General features: G+C 34.4%; 1 protein-coding gene across 1 annotated transcript; it reads left to right on the plus strand.

The window, feature by feature from the left end:
• Positions 1–2,199: 2,199 nt before the first annotated feature.
• LOC100878233 (uncharacterized) lies at positions 2,200–4,398 on the plus strand. The gene has a single exon (XM_003705994.3). The coding sequence runs from the start codon at positions 2,458–2,460 to the stop codon at positions 3,736–3,738; it is 1,281 nt and encodes a 426-aa protein (XP_003706042.1). The 5' UTR covers positions 2,200–2,457; the 3' UTR covers positions 3,739–4,398.
• The last annotated feature ends 13,893 nt before the right edge of the window (positions 4,399–18,291 follow it).

Consider the following 18,291-nt stretch of genomic DNA (forward strand, 5'->3'; position numbering starts at 1 on the left):
CACATAGTTTTGCAGAATAATTACTTTTAAAGTGCTCTATAATTACACAAAGTTTAAGTAAAATTAAAGGTCACTTATTTTTATAAATTAAAATATAGAACCACTCTGTTTTAATTCGTATTAAAATATAAGAAAAAGTGTAAAATATTTTTCGAAATGCAATTTCGATGGGGATTCGATAACGGTTTAACTGTATTTCTCGGTTCGTGAGAACAGTTCTGCAGCATTTGTTTTCCACTAAATGAACAGTAATAACAGTACCGATATATTAGAAAATTGTGTAAAGCCCTATTGGACAAAATGCCACAATGAAAATTTAATTTTCCCGTAGGATAATGCATCAATTCATAAGTTTGCGTATACATTAAGACGGTTTACCAAGAATAACTGTTATTAGATTGACCTGAACCTCCGCTGACGTTAATCGCGTTGAAAATTTATGGTGAATATTAGTACGAACGATTTCAAATAATCCTACGTATTCAAATGTAGGATTAAAACTTGCAATAACTGACATGTGGAACAATACGGGGGAAATTATAATAAAAAATTTGATTCGTAGTATGCCAAATCAAATTTTCGATATAATTCATGGCGATGGAAACACGATAAATTAATAAATTTTTTGTACATAAAATATAACGAAACAGTTTTCCTCAAACAGTTAGTATATTTATGAAACACCTGAAAATTAGTTTTTATTTAAATCAGTTCATAATTTGTGCTAACACATAATGTTTTTATATAATTTACTGTTAACACACGATAAACTAGTATTAAAAGAATATTGACCATAATTTTCAGCTGAAAATTGTGATTAATTAAAACAAAGGCGGTTGAGATTTTTCTGTAACGCACTGTAGCATTCCTTTGTAAAGTACATACATATAATACGTTTATACGTACTTAAAAACAATATAAATTTTAATACGGAACATGTATGTAGAATGAGAACATACACAAGTGGACAAAAGTTTTTCGAACAACATCAATTTTTATATTTCATATCTTTCATTTGGAATCACAGAGAAATATTATGTAGGTTGAAACAGAATTTATTCATACACAAAATTTCATCCAAAACGTTTCATATAAAAAACATGTTTATTTTCATGAAATGAAAAAGTCAATATCGTTCAGAAATATTTTCTGCAAACGTATAAACGTACGTATCACAATTTATTATATTTAAATTTGACGAATTGCATATGAATAAAATATAAAGTAAATTCTATACATGAAGCATAAAATATGAAATACACATAAAGATTTGTGTTGTGTATAAAGTACAAAGTATTATGCGAATATTGAGTATAAAGTATAAATGCTAAATATAAGATATAAAATATGAAGCATAAGATGTAAAGCAAACGTTGTGTATAAAATGTAAAATATAAATCAAATAAAGCATAAAGTATAAATAGTGCGTATTTAGCATCAAGTATAAATCACATAATGTCCATAAAATCTGAAGTACTAAGCAAATGCGCATCAAACATAAAGTATATTACAAAAGAAATGCAAAGCGGAAGATAAAATCGTCAATTCTATTTCAGCCATACAACAGGTTCCGCAAACGTAAGAATTTCAATTTAATAAAAAACCCCTTTCGTTACATAATATTGTAGCATATTCGAACAATTCAGTTGGCAGTAAAGGAGTTAAGGGTGCAACGCGTAAAAGTGATTCGTTGTCGAAAGAATCGCAGAAAGGTATCGATTTCGAAGGTTCTACGATTCGATCGAACGGCGGTCGTCAAAGCAGCAGCAGCAGCAGCAGCAACAACAAAGGGCATTCACCCCCTTTCTGCACGGTGTATTCATGCGTGGACGAGCAACGCGTTTCCCCGCGGAGTTTTGGCCGTCCGAGTACCGTAAGAGGGCGTAGAAACGCAGCTATCGGCGTTTGGATTTGTTTGTATACGCGGGTTCGCGGCTCCGTGTCTTGTTGCGGCTGCGCTCCCCACCATCCGGCGCAAACCCGATCGGCCACCATCGAAATCCCTGCCCCCGACGTAATTCCGCGCTGTTTGCATTATTTGCTGTCAAACATTGGCCGCAAAACACCGTGGTGGGGGTAGAGGTTGTTGCCGGTGGAAAGCGAGCAGCCCGCGCGTTGATTGGTCCGATCTCCCTTTGCTGTTGCCGTCGGGAGCCAGGTAGGCGGGGCCAAAGGGACACTATATATACGGCGCGTGGCGGGGATGACGGCAAATGCGCGGTATCGCTCTGTTGAGGTAACATCTAGCACAGTTGACGAGCCGACTTCGAAGCGAACGACCGAAAGGACTATAAACTTCCTTCGAAGGAGATAACTATTTGTAACAAATTTTGGTGGTGTGTTTCTCCTGGACAATTTGTGAACTTTTATATGTGTTCATCGAGTAATCGATAGTTTTCCGTCGTTCGCGAAAATTAAAAGTGTGCGACGAGTTTTTGGAAACGACGCGTTGAAAGTATGGTGAATATGGAAGGTTCCGGGGAGCAGCACACGGTGACAGCATCGCCACCACCGCGGGCTGCGCTTAAGAGCAACTTCAGCATCCGCAGTATCCTGCCGGAAGCTTGTGCCGGGACTCCAGCACCATCGGTTAGTCGATCCACGTCCCCGGAGATCAGCCACGTCGAGGACAGCGAGGATTCGAGCGATCTCGATGTAACTGGAGACGGCGGAAACGAAACACCGCCACTCGACTGCTCGAGGAACGCGACGAATTCGGTGTCGTCGTCCGAGCCGAAGGACACCAAGGATCGACAAAGCGACGAGAAGAAGAAGTGCGAGAAGCCGCCATATAGTTACAACGCATTGATCATGATGGCCATTCGACAGAGCCCGGAAAAGAGGCTCACCCTGAATGGCATCTACGAGTACATCATGCGTCATTTTCCCTATTACGAGAACAACAAGCAAGGCTGGCAGAACTCTATCAGGCACAACCTCTCGTTGAACAAGTGTTTCGTCAAGGTACCCCGTCACTACGACGACCCTGGCAAAGGGAACTACTGGATGCTGGACCCGAGCTCCGAGGACGTGTTCATCGGCGGCACTACGGGCAAACTTCGCCGAAGGACTACCGCAGCTTCCAGATCCCGACTCGCGGCGTTCAAGAGGAGCGTCGTGCTCGGTGGATTATACCCATCTGCGTATGGACCACCCGGATGGCCGGCATCTTTGTACACGCTTCCGTATCTGCATCGTGCTGCCGGTTATCCACCAGCTAGCAGCGCTTATTCGACTCCCGCCGGTTACCCGGCCAGTTTACTGCCCGGTGCTGCGACCAGCTCCACCAGCAATTTGCCCTGCAAACCTCAGCCGCTGCCAGCAACCGCGGCACCACCTGCTCACGGGCCTTTTTCCATGGAGAGGTTGCTCCAGCCACCCACGGCCACTGGATACCCGAATGGCATCGCCACCTCTGGCATCCCGATTTCCGGCAACCCGTACGATTTTTACTCCACTCTGAGATCTTTGGCGGCGCATCAGCAGCATCAGACCACCGCCGCGATGTTCGGCCATAATCAACAACCGGCCAGGTATCATGTTAATCAACCGCCGGTGTTAGGCCAACCGACGTCAGCCACCGCATCCCCGGGAAGCAGTCCTGAACCGATGTCGCCTCATTCGCCCCCGGTCACCATCTGTAACTCCAGCAGCGTTCAACAGCCGAGATCTCTTCTCCATAGTCCGCCGCAGTTGTTGTTGAAACCTATCACAGTGCTAACCGGAAGACAAAGCTGAACAATCTCGTTGCTGTAGGTTCTGATAATTTTGCTCGGACTCGTGCTCGTGTGACTGATACGCTTTACGATTGATCTGGACCGGCTCTCTCGGAGAAGCTCACTCGCATCCTCCGACATGTCGGAGCTCTCCTCTCGCCCCAGTTTATGCGTACGCGGTGATATGTTGTATGTACGTTTTTGTTTTATTTTTTTATCTCCCAATTTGTAAATAGTAGCGTTTAAGGGACTCGAGAAATGTGAGAGTTCGATATTTTGAACGATCGATGTGAACCGATACCAAAATGAAATAAAAGTTTTAATGAACTACGAATTCATGGGGTTTTTTGTACCCTTGCTACCAAGTGTGATCTTTAAAATGTAGGTTAAAATATGTATTAGTGTAAATAAGTTTTGTTTAGATGATCTCTGGTCTTCGGTCGTAGATCGCGATGCCTCGAACTTGACAAAGAATTTTCAACGATTAGTATCGAGGATCACGTGATAATTGATGATATCGCGGTCTTCGAGATTCCTCGATTTTGTTAATTTGTGTATATAGTCAAAGATTGTTATTCGTAAATGCATAGATATCGTATATGTATACATGACGAGAATCGTGAGTGCACGCGGCCAACGCGTGTATGATCGTTCAAATAAATGTTCAAAACTTTTCTAGTAATACTGTGTAGTCGCTTTCGTCAATTATCCTTGAACCTTACTTCGTTCTCTCTTATTTTAATTTTTCTGTAAATTCGTATCATTTTCAATTTTCATTCTTCATTCCTTTAATTTTTCGGTACTCATTCTTCATTTTAAATTTTTCGGTATTCATACTTCATTTTCCATTTTTCGTTATTCATTTGTTATTTTTCATTGTTCATTCTTCAGTTTTAATTATTCATTTCGTATTTTTCATTCTTCATTTCTAAGTTTTCATTCTTCACTTTACATTATTTTTTATTTTTATTCTTCATTTTCCATTTTCATTTGCATTTTCATTTTCCATTTCATATTTCTCGTTTTTATTTTCATTTCCACTTTTATTTATAAGTTTTAGATTTTCGTTTTCCAATTTTATTTGCACTTTTATTTTTCATTCTTCATTCTTTACTTTCATTTCTATTTTGATTTTTATTTTTATTTTCACTTAATATCTTCGTGTTTTATTTTCCATTTCTCGTTTTCGTTAACGTTCTTATTTTCATCTTTAAATTTTCATTCTTCGTTTCTTATTTTTAAATTTCATTTGCATTTTCATCTTTAAATATTCGTTCTTCATTTCTCATTTTTATCTTTCATTTTCATGTTTCATTTCTTATTATTAATTATCATTTTCATGTTACATTTTTCATCTTCGTGTTTCAGTTCTTATTTTTAATTTCTTATTTCGCATTTAACTGTATCAGTAATATTTGCTGATTGCCTATGTAATAATTCAACAGTTTTCGTCTTCCTCTTCCATATTTTATATCACCGTATATTTCGGCGCACATTAATAACGCAAATATTTTGCTTCGAAAACTACAGATGGCCCAATTAAAAAGTGAACAGTTCACAACATTCGTGTCGAAACGTGAAGTTACCTATTTTCCCAAGTTCAAAAATTTTAATTGACAGACCAATTCTAGATTACTAATTTATTAATATCACTATCACGTTTGCAATCTTAAAAATTTTCTGTAATAACTAACCTACATTGCAATTAATATAGATCGAAAAAGTAGCATCTTCACATTCATCTAATTACGTTGATTTAGTCCTAACTCTTCATTCCACATAAATTAGGGTCTAGACGCTACATATTTACTACGATATCGTTGAAACACTTGCACGAAATAGTTAACATGGTAATATTATAACTAATACTATTGTCACGTTTCCGACCTTAAAAATTTTCTGTAGTAAAATTGCGATAAATATACATCGGAAAAGTAGCATCTTCGCATCCATCTAATTACGTTGATTTAGTCCTAACTCTTCATTCCACATAAATTAGGGTCTAGACGCTACATATTTACTACGATATCGTTGAAACACTTGCATGAAATAGTAAACATGGTGGAACGCGGGCCAAAATCTCATCCACACAAATCGTAAAAGTAACAGGCAGAACCCGCCGGCTGTCAAAACACAGCACGGAATAAAAGTTTTGCTCGGCAAAGTCAACGGATAATAGCAGAGAACCGAGCGAGGACGCAGCATCGAAATAGGAAATTGCTTTACTGCTTCAATATAACCATAAACCATACTCCAACGGCCTTCACGAGTATCCTCGTCCTTTGGTTTTACCAACCATCCAGCTTCGAGTCCGTCCGTCCGTTAAATGCAGCCGGTCCTTTCATCCTTCTCGTTGATCTCGCGTTTCTAGATCTCCTTTCCTGTTTCGTGTTTTCGTTCTTTTTTCTCCTACAAAAAGAATCTTGTCCATGACTCTCTCTCCTGAGATTTTATTAATTCATTTTATTCAATACGAAGCTGAAGATACTGCAGTTTAAATGTCATAATATACTGTAAAATTGATACGGGTGTTGAAAAGGTTTGGAACTTTATTTTTCTTCTTTACTGCTAGTCTGTTATGTTAGGACCTTTTTATGGAACTTCTTCTACAGATTTTAAATTAGGTAGATACTTAGAAAGAATTATTGCATTTTTTAATTTATATTTCTAATAAATATTGGTACAAATTTTTTTTACTTGAAGAAATTTTATTTCTTTATTTTACAGTATATCTTTTCACTGTTTCTTTTATTACTCAAAAAATTTGTGAAAGGTTTTAAAACACTTTTCAGAATTTCTGTTTATAGACTTATTCTTTTAAAGCTATTTGTGGTCAAATTAAAAATTGCTAATAAAATTAAAAATCCACAGTCAGCCTTCTTTCGATACTTTTGGCAATTTTTCTGGGGTTTCTGTTACGTTTTAACAAACTTTGATTCGCTGCAGAAGGTCGTATTTTGTACGGTTTGACTTACACATTTGTATACATATGTTAGTGAGTTGTCACGATGGGGTTTTATCAATCTATCTACCGGTACATGATGAACACTTGCTTCAAAATTTAAAATGAAGTTGAAAAATAAATAAACAGACGATAAAGCGTAATTTAATACCCATACATATTCATTCTTTATCTCCAAATCAACATAGACTTCAAACACTAAATTTTGTTGAAACGAATTTGAAATGAAACAATTATACAGCGGTCGGACCGTGCTGATTTATTTGAAATTGACATATTAACTCTTGACGTAAAAATTAAATTGAGACATTGAATATTTATTTAAATAGAGTAATAGTAAAAACAAGAAGTACATTGCATATTAAAATGTCGGACTTTTCCAGCGAGCGTTTGATTTCACTTCCTTTTTTCATGTAGAAAGTCTTCCTTCTCATTCAATCTATTAATAAAATATCTTTCAAGTTAAATCAAAGTTTCACTCAATTCTAACTCCATTTGCAATAGAGCCTTGGTAGTTTTATTGTTATAGTATTTTGAATTACTGCAGTCGAATAACAATTGTGAGTAGTATAGTTTCGAAACTCTAGGCGGGTTACTTTCACGTGGACACGATTCAGGAACGTGTTGTTGCTCGGTACGAGCGACCGGTCGATATTGGTATGATACATTGAGACAATGAGGCGTAAATAAGATAATAGCATACGCTCGTGTACGTTGAACGGGGAGTTGAAGCGTTTGAAGGGCCGAGTAGCAAATGCGAAAGAGAAAGAGAGAGCGAACCGATTAAGATCTGTAGATGAGATTGTGAGCCGCGCGGCCTCTCCACTGACAGACGTGTTTCGCATTCTTCTATCTTTAAACGTCCTCTTTGACGTTGCGTTCCGATCGTTCAAAATTACCGATGCACCTTTCCCTTCATGAAATACCCGTGTATTCTTTTTATTCGTTACGGTCATAAAATACCTCTCGAAAGTATTTGATCATTGATATCGTTCGTTGAAGCTGGTTATAACTTTACAGTTGTTCAAATTATTATTAACGCAATTTTGCATTTTGCTGTAGGGGCAATTTTCCCTAGAAGAACTACAAAATCCTGTATATTATTGTAATATATTATTTTCTATAAAACTATAGGTTATATTATTTCACATATGTCTGTGATGTTACATGTATGGATGTGTCATATGTCATATGTGATATGTGTCATATGTGCTCATATTTTATGTGAATAGTGGACAGGTCTATATTTCGCTAATTTTTAGTGAGTTTAGACGATTTAATTAGTTTAGACAATATATTATTTTCTATAATACTATAGGTTATATTATTTCACATATGACTGTGATGTTACATGTATGGATGTGTCATATGTCATATGTGATATGTGTCATATGTGCTCATATTTTATGTGAATAGTGGACAGGTCTATATTTCGCTAATTTTTAGTGAGTTCAGACGATTTAATTAGTTTAGACAATATATTATTTTCTATAAAACTATAGGTTATATTATTTTACATATGACTGCCATGTTACCTATATGTATGGATGTGACATATGTCATATGTGATATGTGTCATATGTGTTCACATATTATGTGAATAGTGGACAGGTTTATATTTCGTAGATTTTTAGTGAGTTTACACGATTCCAACAGTTTTGGAGAGGTTTGCAATTTTGGGGATGTAGGAATTTGAGGGTATTGGGATTTGTGGAATTTGTGACTTGTGTATGTGCGAATGTGAGAATACAGCTTTAAGAATTTGAGGACACAGGAATTTGTGGATCCTTGGATTTGAGGAATTTGAGATTTGGAGGAATATAGGAATGTGAAGGTGTAAGAATTAGGGGAAGTGAGAATTTGTAGATCGTGAATTTGGGGAATTTCGAATTTCAGACTTTATAGATTTGACGACATGAGAATTTGTGGATTCTAGGATTTGAACTCGGGATTTTGGAATATAGAAATTTGGCGGTCTAAGAATTTGAAGATACCAGAATTTGTGAATTTTATGATTTGGGGAATTTGGGATTTGGAAATTTACGAATATGGGAAAATAGTAATTTGATAGAGTAAGAACTTGACAAGAATTTGTGCATCCTTGGATTTTTAAATACATACAAGAATTTGGGGATATAGGAATTTGTGGATCCCAGGATTTAGCAAATTTGAGATTTGGAATTCTATGAATATAGAAATATAGGAATCTGACAATCTAAGAATATGGGAACACAAAGCTAGAAAAAGGGAAAATTTAAAAGTTCAATAATCCCAAAATTTTAGAACTTGCAGATTTGAAATATGAATTAATATAAAAAGTTGTAACAATGCCGGTGACATCAGCTGCTGTGTAAAATTGTTAGTAAACAATGTGTAAAACAAAGCTTACTATATCCTAATTTCAAGAGTGATCAATGCTGAACGAAACATTGATGGTTTTACACGTTTAAAAGGCACAACGGATCACCCCATCACTATTTAGGGGTTATTGGATTTTAAAATGCTTGCAATATAACTCTCTATGTCAAGTAAAACTATTTAAACTGCTATTGCATCAATTTTAAATATTAATTTTCATTTTGATAAAACAAAAATACAAAGTTAACATAGGTAATATTAATGTTATTTAAAATTTTGTTAAATTTTATTCTATTTGACGGATTATATTAAATATGTGATGCAGATTATTGGTGAACCAAAAAAATTCAAATATTAAAAAATCAAACAAAACTAATTTTAACAGATATTAAAAATTCGAGCTTTTTCCTTGTTTTATAAAGATAAAATTTATTATTTTTTAGAGATATTAATATCGGAGTTGGCTGAAAATTTGAAAATTTTTGAATTTGAGAATGTGGGGATTTGTGGATTTAGATCTTCGGAAATTTTGATAGTTTGAAATTTCAGAATTTTGAGAATTTGGAAACTTGCAAATTTAGGGGTTTCATGGCTTGAAAATTTAAGGATTCGAAAATTTAAAGAATTTGGGATTATGGAAAATTGGAAATATAGGTATTTGAATAATTAGAAACTTAGAAGCTTGGGAACTCAAAAATTTAGAAAATTTGAAAAATTGGGAATTTGGGAATTTGGGAATTTGGGAATTTGGAAATATGAGAATTTGGGAATTTGGGAATATAGGAATTTGGAAATATGAGAATTTGGAAATTTGGGAATTTGGAAATTTGGAAATTTTGGAATATGGAAATATGGGAATCTGGAAATATGAGAATTTGAAAATTTGGGAACTTGGAAATATGAGAATTTGGGAATTTTGGATTTGGAAATTTGAAAACTTGAAAATTTGAGAATTCGTGAAGTTGAGAATTTGAGAATTTGAGAAATCGATAATTTAAGAATTGAAAACTTTTTTAGTTAAAAAATGTTCAACTCCACACCTAAGATTACTGCTCCGTCCAGATAGATTAATTACATGCATTGATAAATACGTATAACGGTATTGAGATAAATTCCATTGGTTAATTAACAGCGTACAGATGCATCGGTGTTTTTGAAGTCGATATAAATAAATAAATAACCGATCGTTCATGTTATCCTTCAGTTATTGGATATATCAGAACACGCATGACTGCATATCGCGAATCTTGTTGGCAATTACAGAAATACTTGTTAGAAATTAGCGTCCTGTCATTGCGCATTATCACTGAACCGATAACGGTTGACAGCAATATACGAAACAAGACTAAACGAATGTTGCATAGCATCACGTAGTCGAAGGGGACGGTAAACACTTGCGTGGTCAATTGCTCCAAGTGGTCTGTGCGTATGTTACTTCTCCGTGTATAGATGTTCATCTCTATCTTCGTGGAGAAATAGTTTCATTTTTTCATTTATATTATATTTTTTAATCAACTTCGGTATGTGTCCCACTTTAAACCAGTTTGCGTATATTAATCAAAAAGTACTGCATGAGTTCTTAATTCCTTAATTCCTTAATTACTAGACATTCTTAAAATACATATCTGTTCAATAATTTCTTTTTGCAAAGAAATTTTTTTTTAGTAAGAGAAAATCTTTGAAATGTAACAAGATAGAAACAGGTTTTGTTTGTATTACGGAGTCCTTTCGGTTATTGCAGATGTATTTCTGTGCCCCCAATTTCGGAGTCTACGTTCGGCGCCCCTCGTTATGGTTCAACGTCGGTCTCTAACCTAACTTTTGGGAAATATGACAATTTCGTTATAGATGCTGTCGTTTTTTAGTAAATAATTTAATAGAAATGAAATACGTAATTATTTGGGTGATGACCCGCGACGCACGCTTTACTTTTGGAGGTTGGAATGAATATGAGGTTATGGCAAATACTTGTGCTTAGGGGCTCCGTATTGTGAACAAGCTTGAAAATCTTGTAATACTATAAAATTTACTGAAAAATAAAAATAAAAAAGTTTGTAGGGGATACATGTATTCTCTTTTACTAATTTACTTTTACTTTTTATGATGGAATATTATTTTATATAGCAAAGATACCGTTTATATACCGTTTGTATAATTGATCAATAAGAAACAGTTCAGTAAGCATTTCTTGTGGATAATTTTTACTAAAATCGTCAAAAGCATAATGTGTATTTTTTAAAATAGGTAGTTTATTATTTATAATATCATTATAAATAGTTATAGCATTGTAACATATCAATTGTGGGTCTTTATTTTCGATCTTATTCATTAGTGATTATATTACATTTTTAAAAATTTCTTTATCGAACATTTTATATTTCTTCATCGATCATTTTAATGCAAATTTTAATTTTAACAACAATAAGCAAAAATGTTCTTTCTTTCGAGAGTTAATCGTTTTCAGTTTACGTTGTATTATATTATAATAATTTATTTGTTTACCTTACAATTTTATAAAGATTAGGAAAAATTATTTTTCTTTACATCGAATGAAATAAACCAAAATATATTTATTTTTTCCTTGTTCGAATACGATGGTGCTTTTTATCAAATATTAACCCTCGCCTCTTAAATATTGAATTATTTAAAGCCTAACTTAGATCATCAAGAATTAATGTGATCATACAACGTTATTATATTACTAGATTATCGTAATAATATAAAAAAGAAGAGCTAAAATATGCAGTACAATAATAATCTAGTATACAAACTTGACGCAAATAATTACCCACACTAAATATGATTTAATCTTTTTTACTATCAATACTGTTCAATTAATGTCTTGTTAACATTATACATAATAAATAACAATAATGTGTTATGTATAACACCACAAATTAATAACTTTACAGTTATGCATTAAATTTCATTAAATGTACAAGGAAGCTTACCATGCAGCATAGAAAAATAATTTTAGTGTTGACTTATGTTAGTCTCAGCATTCGTCATGTTTGCGACTATCGCGTCATCTGCTGTTTGTGAATCAATTTAAAGTATGGGGTTGATCAAAAAGTTATGTCGTATTTTAAAACGATATTCTATTATAAATCTAACATATGCAACTAAAATCTTGTTATACAACATATTAATTGTTTTTTCAATGTCTAAGAAGAATTATTATTGATCAAGATCTTCATTTAATCGTCACTGATCGTATATAACTATGCTTGCTGTTCAAGGACATGGATCATTAACAACAATATTTTCAATACAAAATTTCGCAAATCGAAACTGACATCATTTAGCGTAACTTCAATGTATACCCTATCTGTCTTATTCGAGTTTAAACAACGTTCTTACCTTTATGAAAATTATGTAATATAATATTGTCAAGATCAATTTATTTATCTTTCATTTTGAACCATATGACACACAAAAATTCCATTACACTTCAAAACTCCATTAATAATACACCTTAAAATATAACCTTCATGGCTATGCATTTGTTAAAGAAAAAGGTGTTGATACAAGAATCAAATAAATATTCTTTCCTGATAAAAATGAAATCACTTTTTGGCGAAATCTAATATTTTTTCTTTCTAGTACAGTTGTACATTTTTATGTAAATGTATAGATTTTCTCGTAAATTATAAATCGTGATCCTTGAAATATCTGCAGTTTCTATTCGAATTTGATAACGGAGAATGCAGGGCTTGCAAAACACGTAAAGATCGTAAGTGTTCCTGGCATTTTAGTAAGTAGTCGGTAACTCGCTGAATTACTTTGCGCTATTACATTATTGTCGATGTCGTCAGCGTTATTCGCAGAGTCGGTGACTAGGGTTGCCGTGATGTCTTTCGGAGCCCTTGATTCGATGCCATAATTCGCTAATTTATATATACAGGGTGTCATGCAACTGACAGTGTACACTCGGCTACAATAGGCATCCTTTGAACAAAGACTCTTATTCATAATTTAATGCTTTTTAATTACAAAATTTTTGTATTTATACATTTGTAGACGACCAACGTTTGGAATTTTGAAATTTTTAGATTGTCGATTTTTAGTTTTTAAATTTTCAGGTTGTCAATTTTTTATTGTTAAATTTTCAGGTTATCAATTTATTAAATTTTCTAATTTTCAAATTACCAATTTAAAATTTTTTTAATTTTCACATGTGCAATTTCTTAATTTACAATTTTTGGGTTTTTGAATATCTTAGACTTTAATTTTTAGATTTTTTAGTCTTAAAATTTTTACATTTTCGAATTAAATAATAAACCTATTTTAGCGGTATTAATAATTTGTATTTGTTGATTTACGTTAAAAAGGAATAAGGAACAACTGCATGTCTCTACTATAAAATATGTATGAGTCGGTCGAAACAACAATTGTCAAGATTTTGTGATTTGCAGTTGTTATATTAATTTGAACCGCGGACATTACAGACGTTTTTACATATACAGAATTTATTAGTACGACAAAGCGGTTTTTCGTATATAGTAATTAAAAATTCTAACAATCTATAATATCTGTTTACTATAGAATTAAGAACCACTTTATTGATTTCTTCTATTTCTACACCACAAACAAGCTATTTTACAAATACTCAAATGTTCAAATTCAATATTCACGAAAATGAAGTCATGAAAATAAATTTCCATATTTTTTACTTATTTTTCCATGTTGAATTGTTTCTCAGTTGTACCATTTCTAAAACACCCTTCTCGTATACAAAAATGTCCAAATATTAATGCGAGTAACTATCCGTTACAAATAAAAAACCATACACGACAAATCTTATATTCGACACATCGATTTGTAAAGAAATGCAACTTGTCCGAACGGTCCCCGAAATTGCCTGCGGTTATTTTGACATCGCCATTTTGCGTTCCCACAGAAGTCACGAACACATGTACGCAACCACCCCTGGTCCGAGATTCGTAAACAGAATGGGCGCATCACACGTGTGCGACGCATTTGCACGGGGTGTCGCGTCAATAGATTTCAATGGCAGCGTGTTACATTATTTTTGTGCATACGGACGCATTGCGGCCAATCGTTCTCTATAGTTCTACCCCCTCCCCCTTGGAATCTATCTGCCCCCTCTTTCAACCCTCGGGCAAAGACGAACGTTTACAGATAGAAAGGAATGGACTGGTTTTTCTCCCGAACAGAAGGCTTCCTCTTCTTGCAGGGTGACTGTCCCACTTGGGATCCGGGGGTAGAAGGGGACCACCGAATTTCTAGCCTATGGGGATGCGCCGTGAGAGCAATGGTGGTTGATTTGCGGTTTATCCGGAACATGTTCCATTTCTTTACAAACTGCTTGGATTTTCGTTGCTCCTTCCGTCGCGTGCGTTTCGATATTTTCTTTCTCCCGTTTTTCGTTTGTTTTCTTGGGATAACGCGTTTTGTAATTATTTTTTATAGTGCAATAAACAGTATGGAGAAGTGGAAAAGTGTTGTAATGGATGGAGAAAAAAAATGTTGAATAATTTTGAAGATAGATTTAATGTTGACCACTTTTAATGTACATCATTTTTAATGTATTGATCATTTTTACTACGTATTTATTAGAGGTTCTTTTTTACTGATAGTTAATAAAAGGTAGAAAGAAAGTGGAAAAGTGTTGTAATGGATGGAAGGAAAATAACCGTTGAATAATTTTTAAGATTTAAATGATACATGTTGACCACTTTTAATATACATCATTTCTAATACATATATTGATCGTTTTTACTATGTAGTTATTAGAGGTTTTTTTATTTACTGATAGTGTAATAAAGAGTATAAAGAAAGTGGAAAAGTGTTGTAATGGATGGAAGGAAAATAACCGTTGAATAATTTTTAAGATTTAAATGATACATGTTGACCACTTTTAATACATATAGGTACATCATTTCCAATGACATATACATATTGATCATTTTTACTATGTACTTATTAGAGGTTTTTTTATTTACTGATGTAACTATGTAATTGATGTTTGATTGCTTGGATTGCGTTAATACGGAGACCGAATTGCAATTAATGGCGTTTATGGTGGTTTGTAGAAAAATAGTCTTGAGAGTTTGTTTTAAGTTTATATTAGTTTATATTATAGTGCTGCGTATTCTTCTTTGATTGCGGTGGTATTTAACATTTTGTATTAATAGGCAGATCAAGTGCCCTTCGGAGGACTCAGTAATGGCGCGCACAGTAAGTGCAGTGAAGTGTGGAAACTTGGAAATGTAGTCATTTCAGAATATAAAATTAACCAATTTTAAAATTCAGCCATTTTTAAGTTGTGAAAATTCAGGTTTTGGAAATGGTGAGCGTTAAACTTACAAAAGTGTCGTAGGTTTGCGTGAATGTTCTAATTTTGGAAGTAGTGAGCTGGAAATTTAAAATATTTGAAAATTTAGAAATTTAAGAATTTGGATATCCGAAAGTTTTAAGGCTTAGAAATATAAAAGTCTGAAAATTTAGAAAAATCTGAAAAATTCTGAGAATAAGCCATTCGAAAATTCAGATACTTAGAACTTCATGTATTTGAAAATTTAACGATTTGAAAAATTAGGAATTTGAAAGTTTGAAAATGTAGAAATTTAGAATCTGACAATGTAAATTTAGAAATTTGGAAATTTAGAAACTTGGAAATTAAAAAATTTGCAAATTTAGAAACTTGAAAATTTAAAAACTTGAAAATTTAGAAACCTGGAAATTTAGAAATTTGAAGATTTGAAAATTCCTTCAATTGAAAACTCCTGTTACAGAGACAAAAAATATGTATAGAGCTCTCTTTACATAGCAAACTAGAACAATACAATAATTTCTGTAACATAACAGCAAACAGATTTATCGCGATGTCTAAATATTATTGCAAACGACTGTACATTTCAGCAGTAACGCGATGCAATTAGAAGGAAAGGAAATCTTGCGAAGCGAGTAAACGTCTCGACAGCGCGCGCCACAATTGCATGATTCACCGATCTTTCGCGAAAAGAGTGGTCGTTAACGGAAGTCGGTTCGATTTCCATGAGGCGAACACGGTCGATGAGTAGTGACACGTAGGGGATGTTGACGTGGCACTTTGATTGCGGCCAATTTCGAGGAAGATTCAAGGATAGCATCAAGTAGCCGGCCACGCGCACGCATGACGTAAGGCCGCGTACCTATGTAAGTAGCCGTATTCGTACTGTCGCAAGATGACTCGGTTAATTTATTTAAGAGAGGACGAGAGGGGTTCAGAGAAGACACTCGGCCGCCAACAGTACCATGTTCCTTCACCACCTCCGCATAGTTGGCAGCAATTACGAGCTCGCGATTAGACGTCTGGAGCGAACCAGTTTGCGGGCTTTCAGTCGCGTCGACTTCATTCGCAAAGACGCCCACTTTCCATCCAGTTACGTTTCGAGTCCTCGTTTCGATACCTGCTGCAGAACCTTCGTTTATGCCGATTAATCGTGACACACATTGTTCGGATCATTGAATTTTGCGGATAATCGAATACAGTAGGACTTATCGGGATTTAGTCATTTATCTGTTAGGGATGGCTTCGAATTTCGAGAAATTCAAAGCTTTATACAATTTAGAAACACTCTAAACTGTCGAAACTGATGCGATGATTTTGTCTTGTGACGCATATTCAGTTCAAGTATTGCAATCTTCTTTCACGTTTTTAGCACGCTTGAATTTTCAGTTTAGATGTAATTTGCATAGTCAAGATTGTTGAATAGAAAATGGTATAGCACTTTCTTCATCCGTTTTAATATTGTAACAGTTACTAGTTTGTTACGTCTAATTTGACGAATAAATCGTAGTGCAGGGAATTAAGCATTAGTGATAGAAATGTTGAAATTTTCAAGTAGTTAAATTCAAAAGTTCACTAATTTAACACGTTGACTGCCACTTCATTCATATATGATACTTAAGTTGCTAAACTGAGCTAACATGAGTATTATTAAAAATTTGTTCACTTTCCTCATAAAAATTCGCGCATTAATTACACGGATCTATGGAAAATAAATGTAATAAGATATTGTGAAAATATTTGGTAAAATTGATTAAAAATTAAAACACTACATGATGCAATTGTTTCAATGTGGTAGTCAGTGTGTTAAAATTGAAGATCGGCGAATTCTTTACTCCTTACATCGTCATTTGCCTAAAGAGACCTATCATGCTAGCTTGATCCCATCACTAACAGTAGTAACGCAAGACGTAAATTAACAGTTATTACAGCTGAATCGCGATCAAGAATTTTATGATTATGTTTACGAGGTTTAATAAAATCTAGCCCGGGTTCGGGTGGCAGGAAAGGGAAGAAACAGGATTGAAGTAATCACGTTATACAAAACGGTTAAGAGGTTCCCAGGCACATACCGCCAACGACAGACGGCCCGTATCTTCGTGTAGCACAAAAGTGTTAAACGAATGAATGAATGAATGAATGAATGAATGTACGGTCGTCGAACACCCGAATGAATGAGCGACTACTCGTATGTCTCTGTTCAAACGTCGACGTCCGAGCAGAACGAGGGAGGAGAAGAAAGCGCGCGAACAAACGAAAGCCTGGAAAGGATGGAAATAGGGAAAGCAAAAGGAGGAGTCAGTCGAGGTTAGAAGATCACTCGAATAAATACTGGCAATTGCATCTTCTATTCTAGACCCTTTAATCCGTGATCATGTAACCAGATCTGGACACTTGTGTAACTAGTACATGAAAACCCGTGTCAAGCTGGAAAACTACTAGTTTATTGCATATAAAACGATTTGATGACATAAAATTAGCGTAAAATAGCACTTATATACCAAGCTTGATGTTTGGTGAAAGTGACCATTTTTTGTTCTTGGTATAAAATTGTTAATCGTTAAATAATTATCTTACAGCACATTGTACAGAGTAATAGACTTTCTGACGATCAATTCATTTAGTCTAAATTACATTATGAAAAGTTTACACAATCGTTTTCAGCAAACTTTAAGCTATATGTTGATGTATTAGTAAGTAAGTACTAATCTGTAGTATTTTTATGTCATCAAATTGTGTTAGACTTTTGATTATCATATCATATGTAGGAAACTAACAATATGGCGGCAGGGGTAGGAAGAGTGTACTGCGCATGCTCCGCAAGTTGCCGCGAATTTCAAATGATCTGTCACTATAGTACTCATAAGTACTTCATAAATACTCAAGAGCAATTATAGTTTCATTCCTCTCACTTTCTACATACAAGATTACAATAGTCTTCAAATATTTAATGCCTAAAT

This window comes from Megachile rotundata, chromosome 5 (assembly GCF_050947335.1).
Source record: "Megachile rotundata isolate GNS110a chromosome 5, iyMegRotu1, whole genome shotgun sequence".
In the NCBI taxonomy this organism is placed as follows: domain Eukaryota; kingdom Metazoa; phylum Arthropoda; class Insecta; order Hymenoptera; family Megachilidae; genus Megachile; species Megachile rotundata.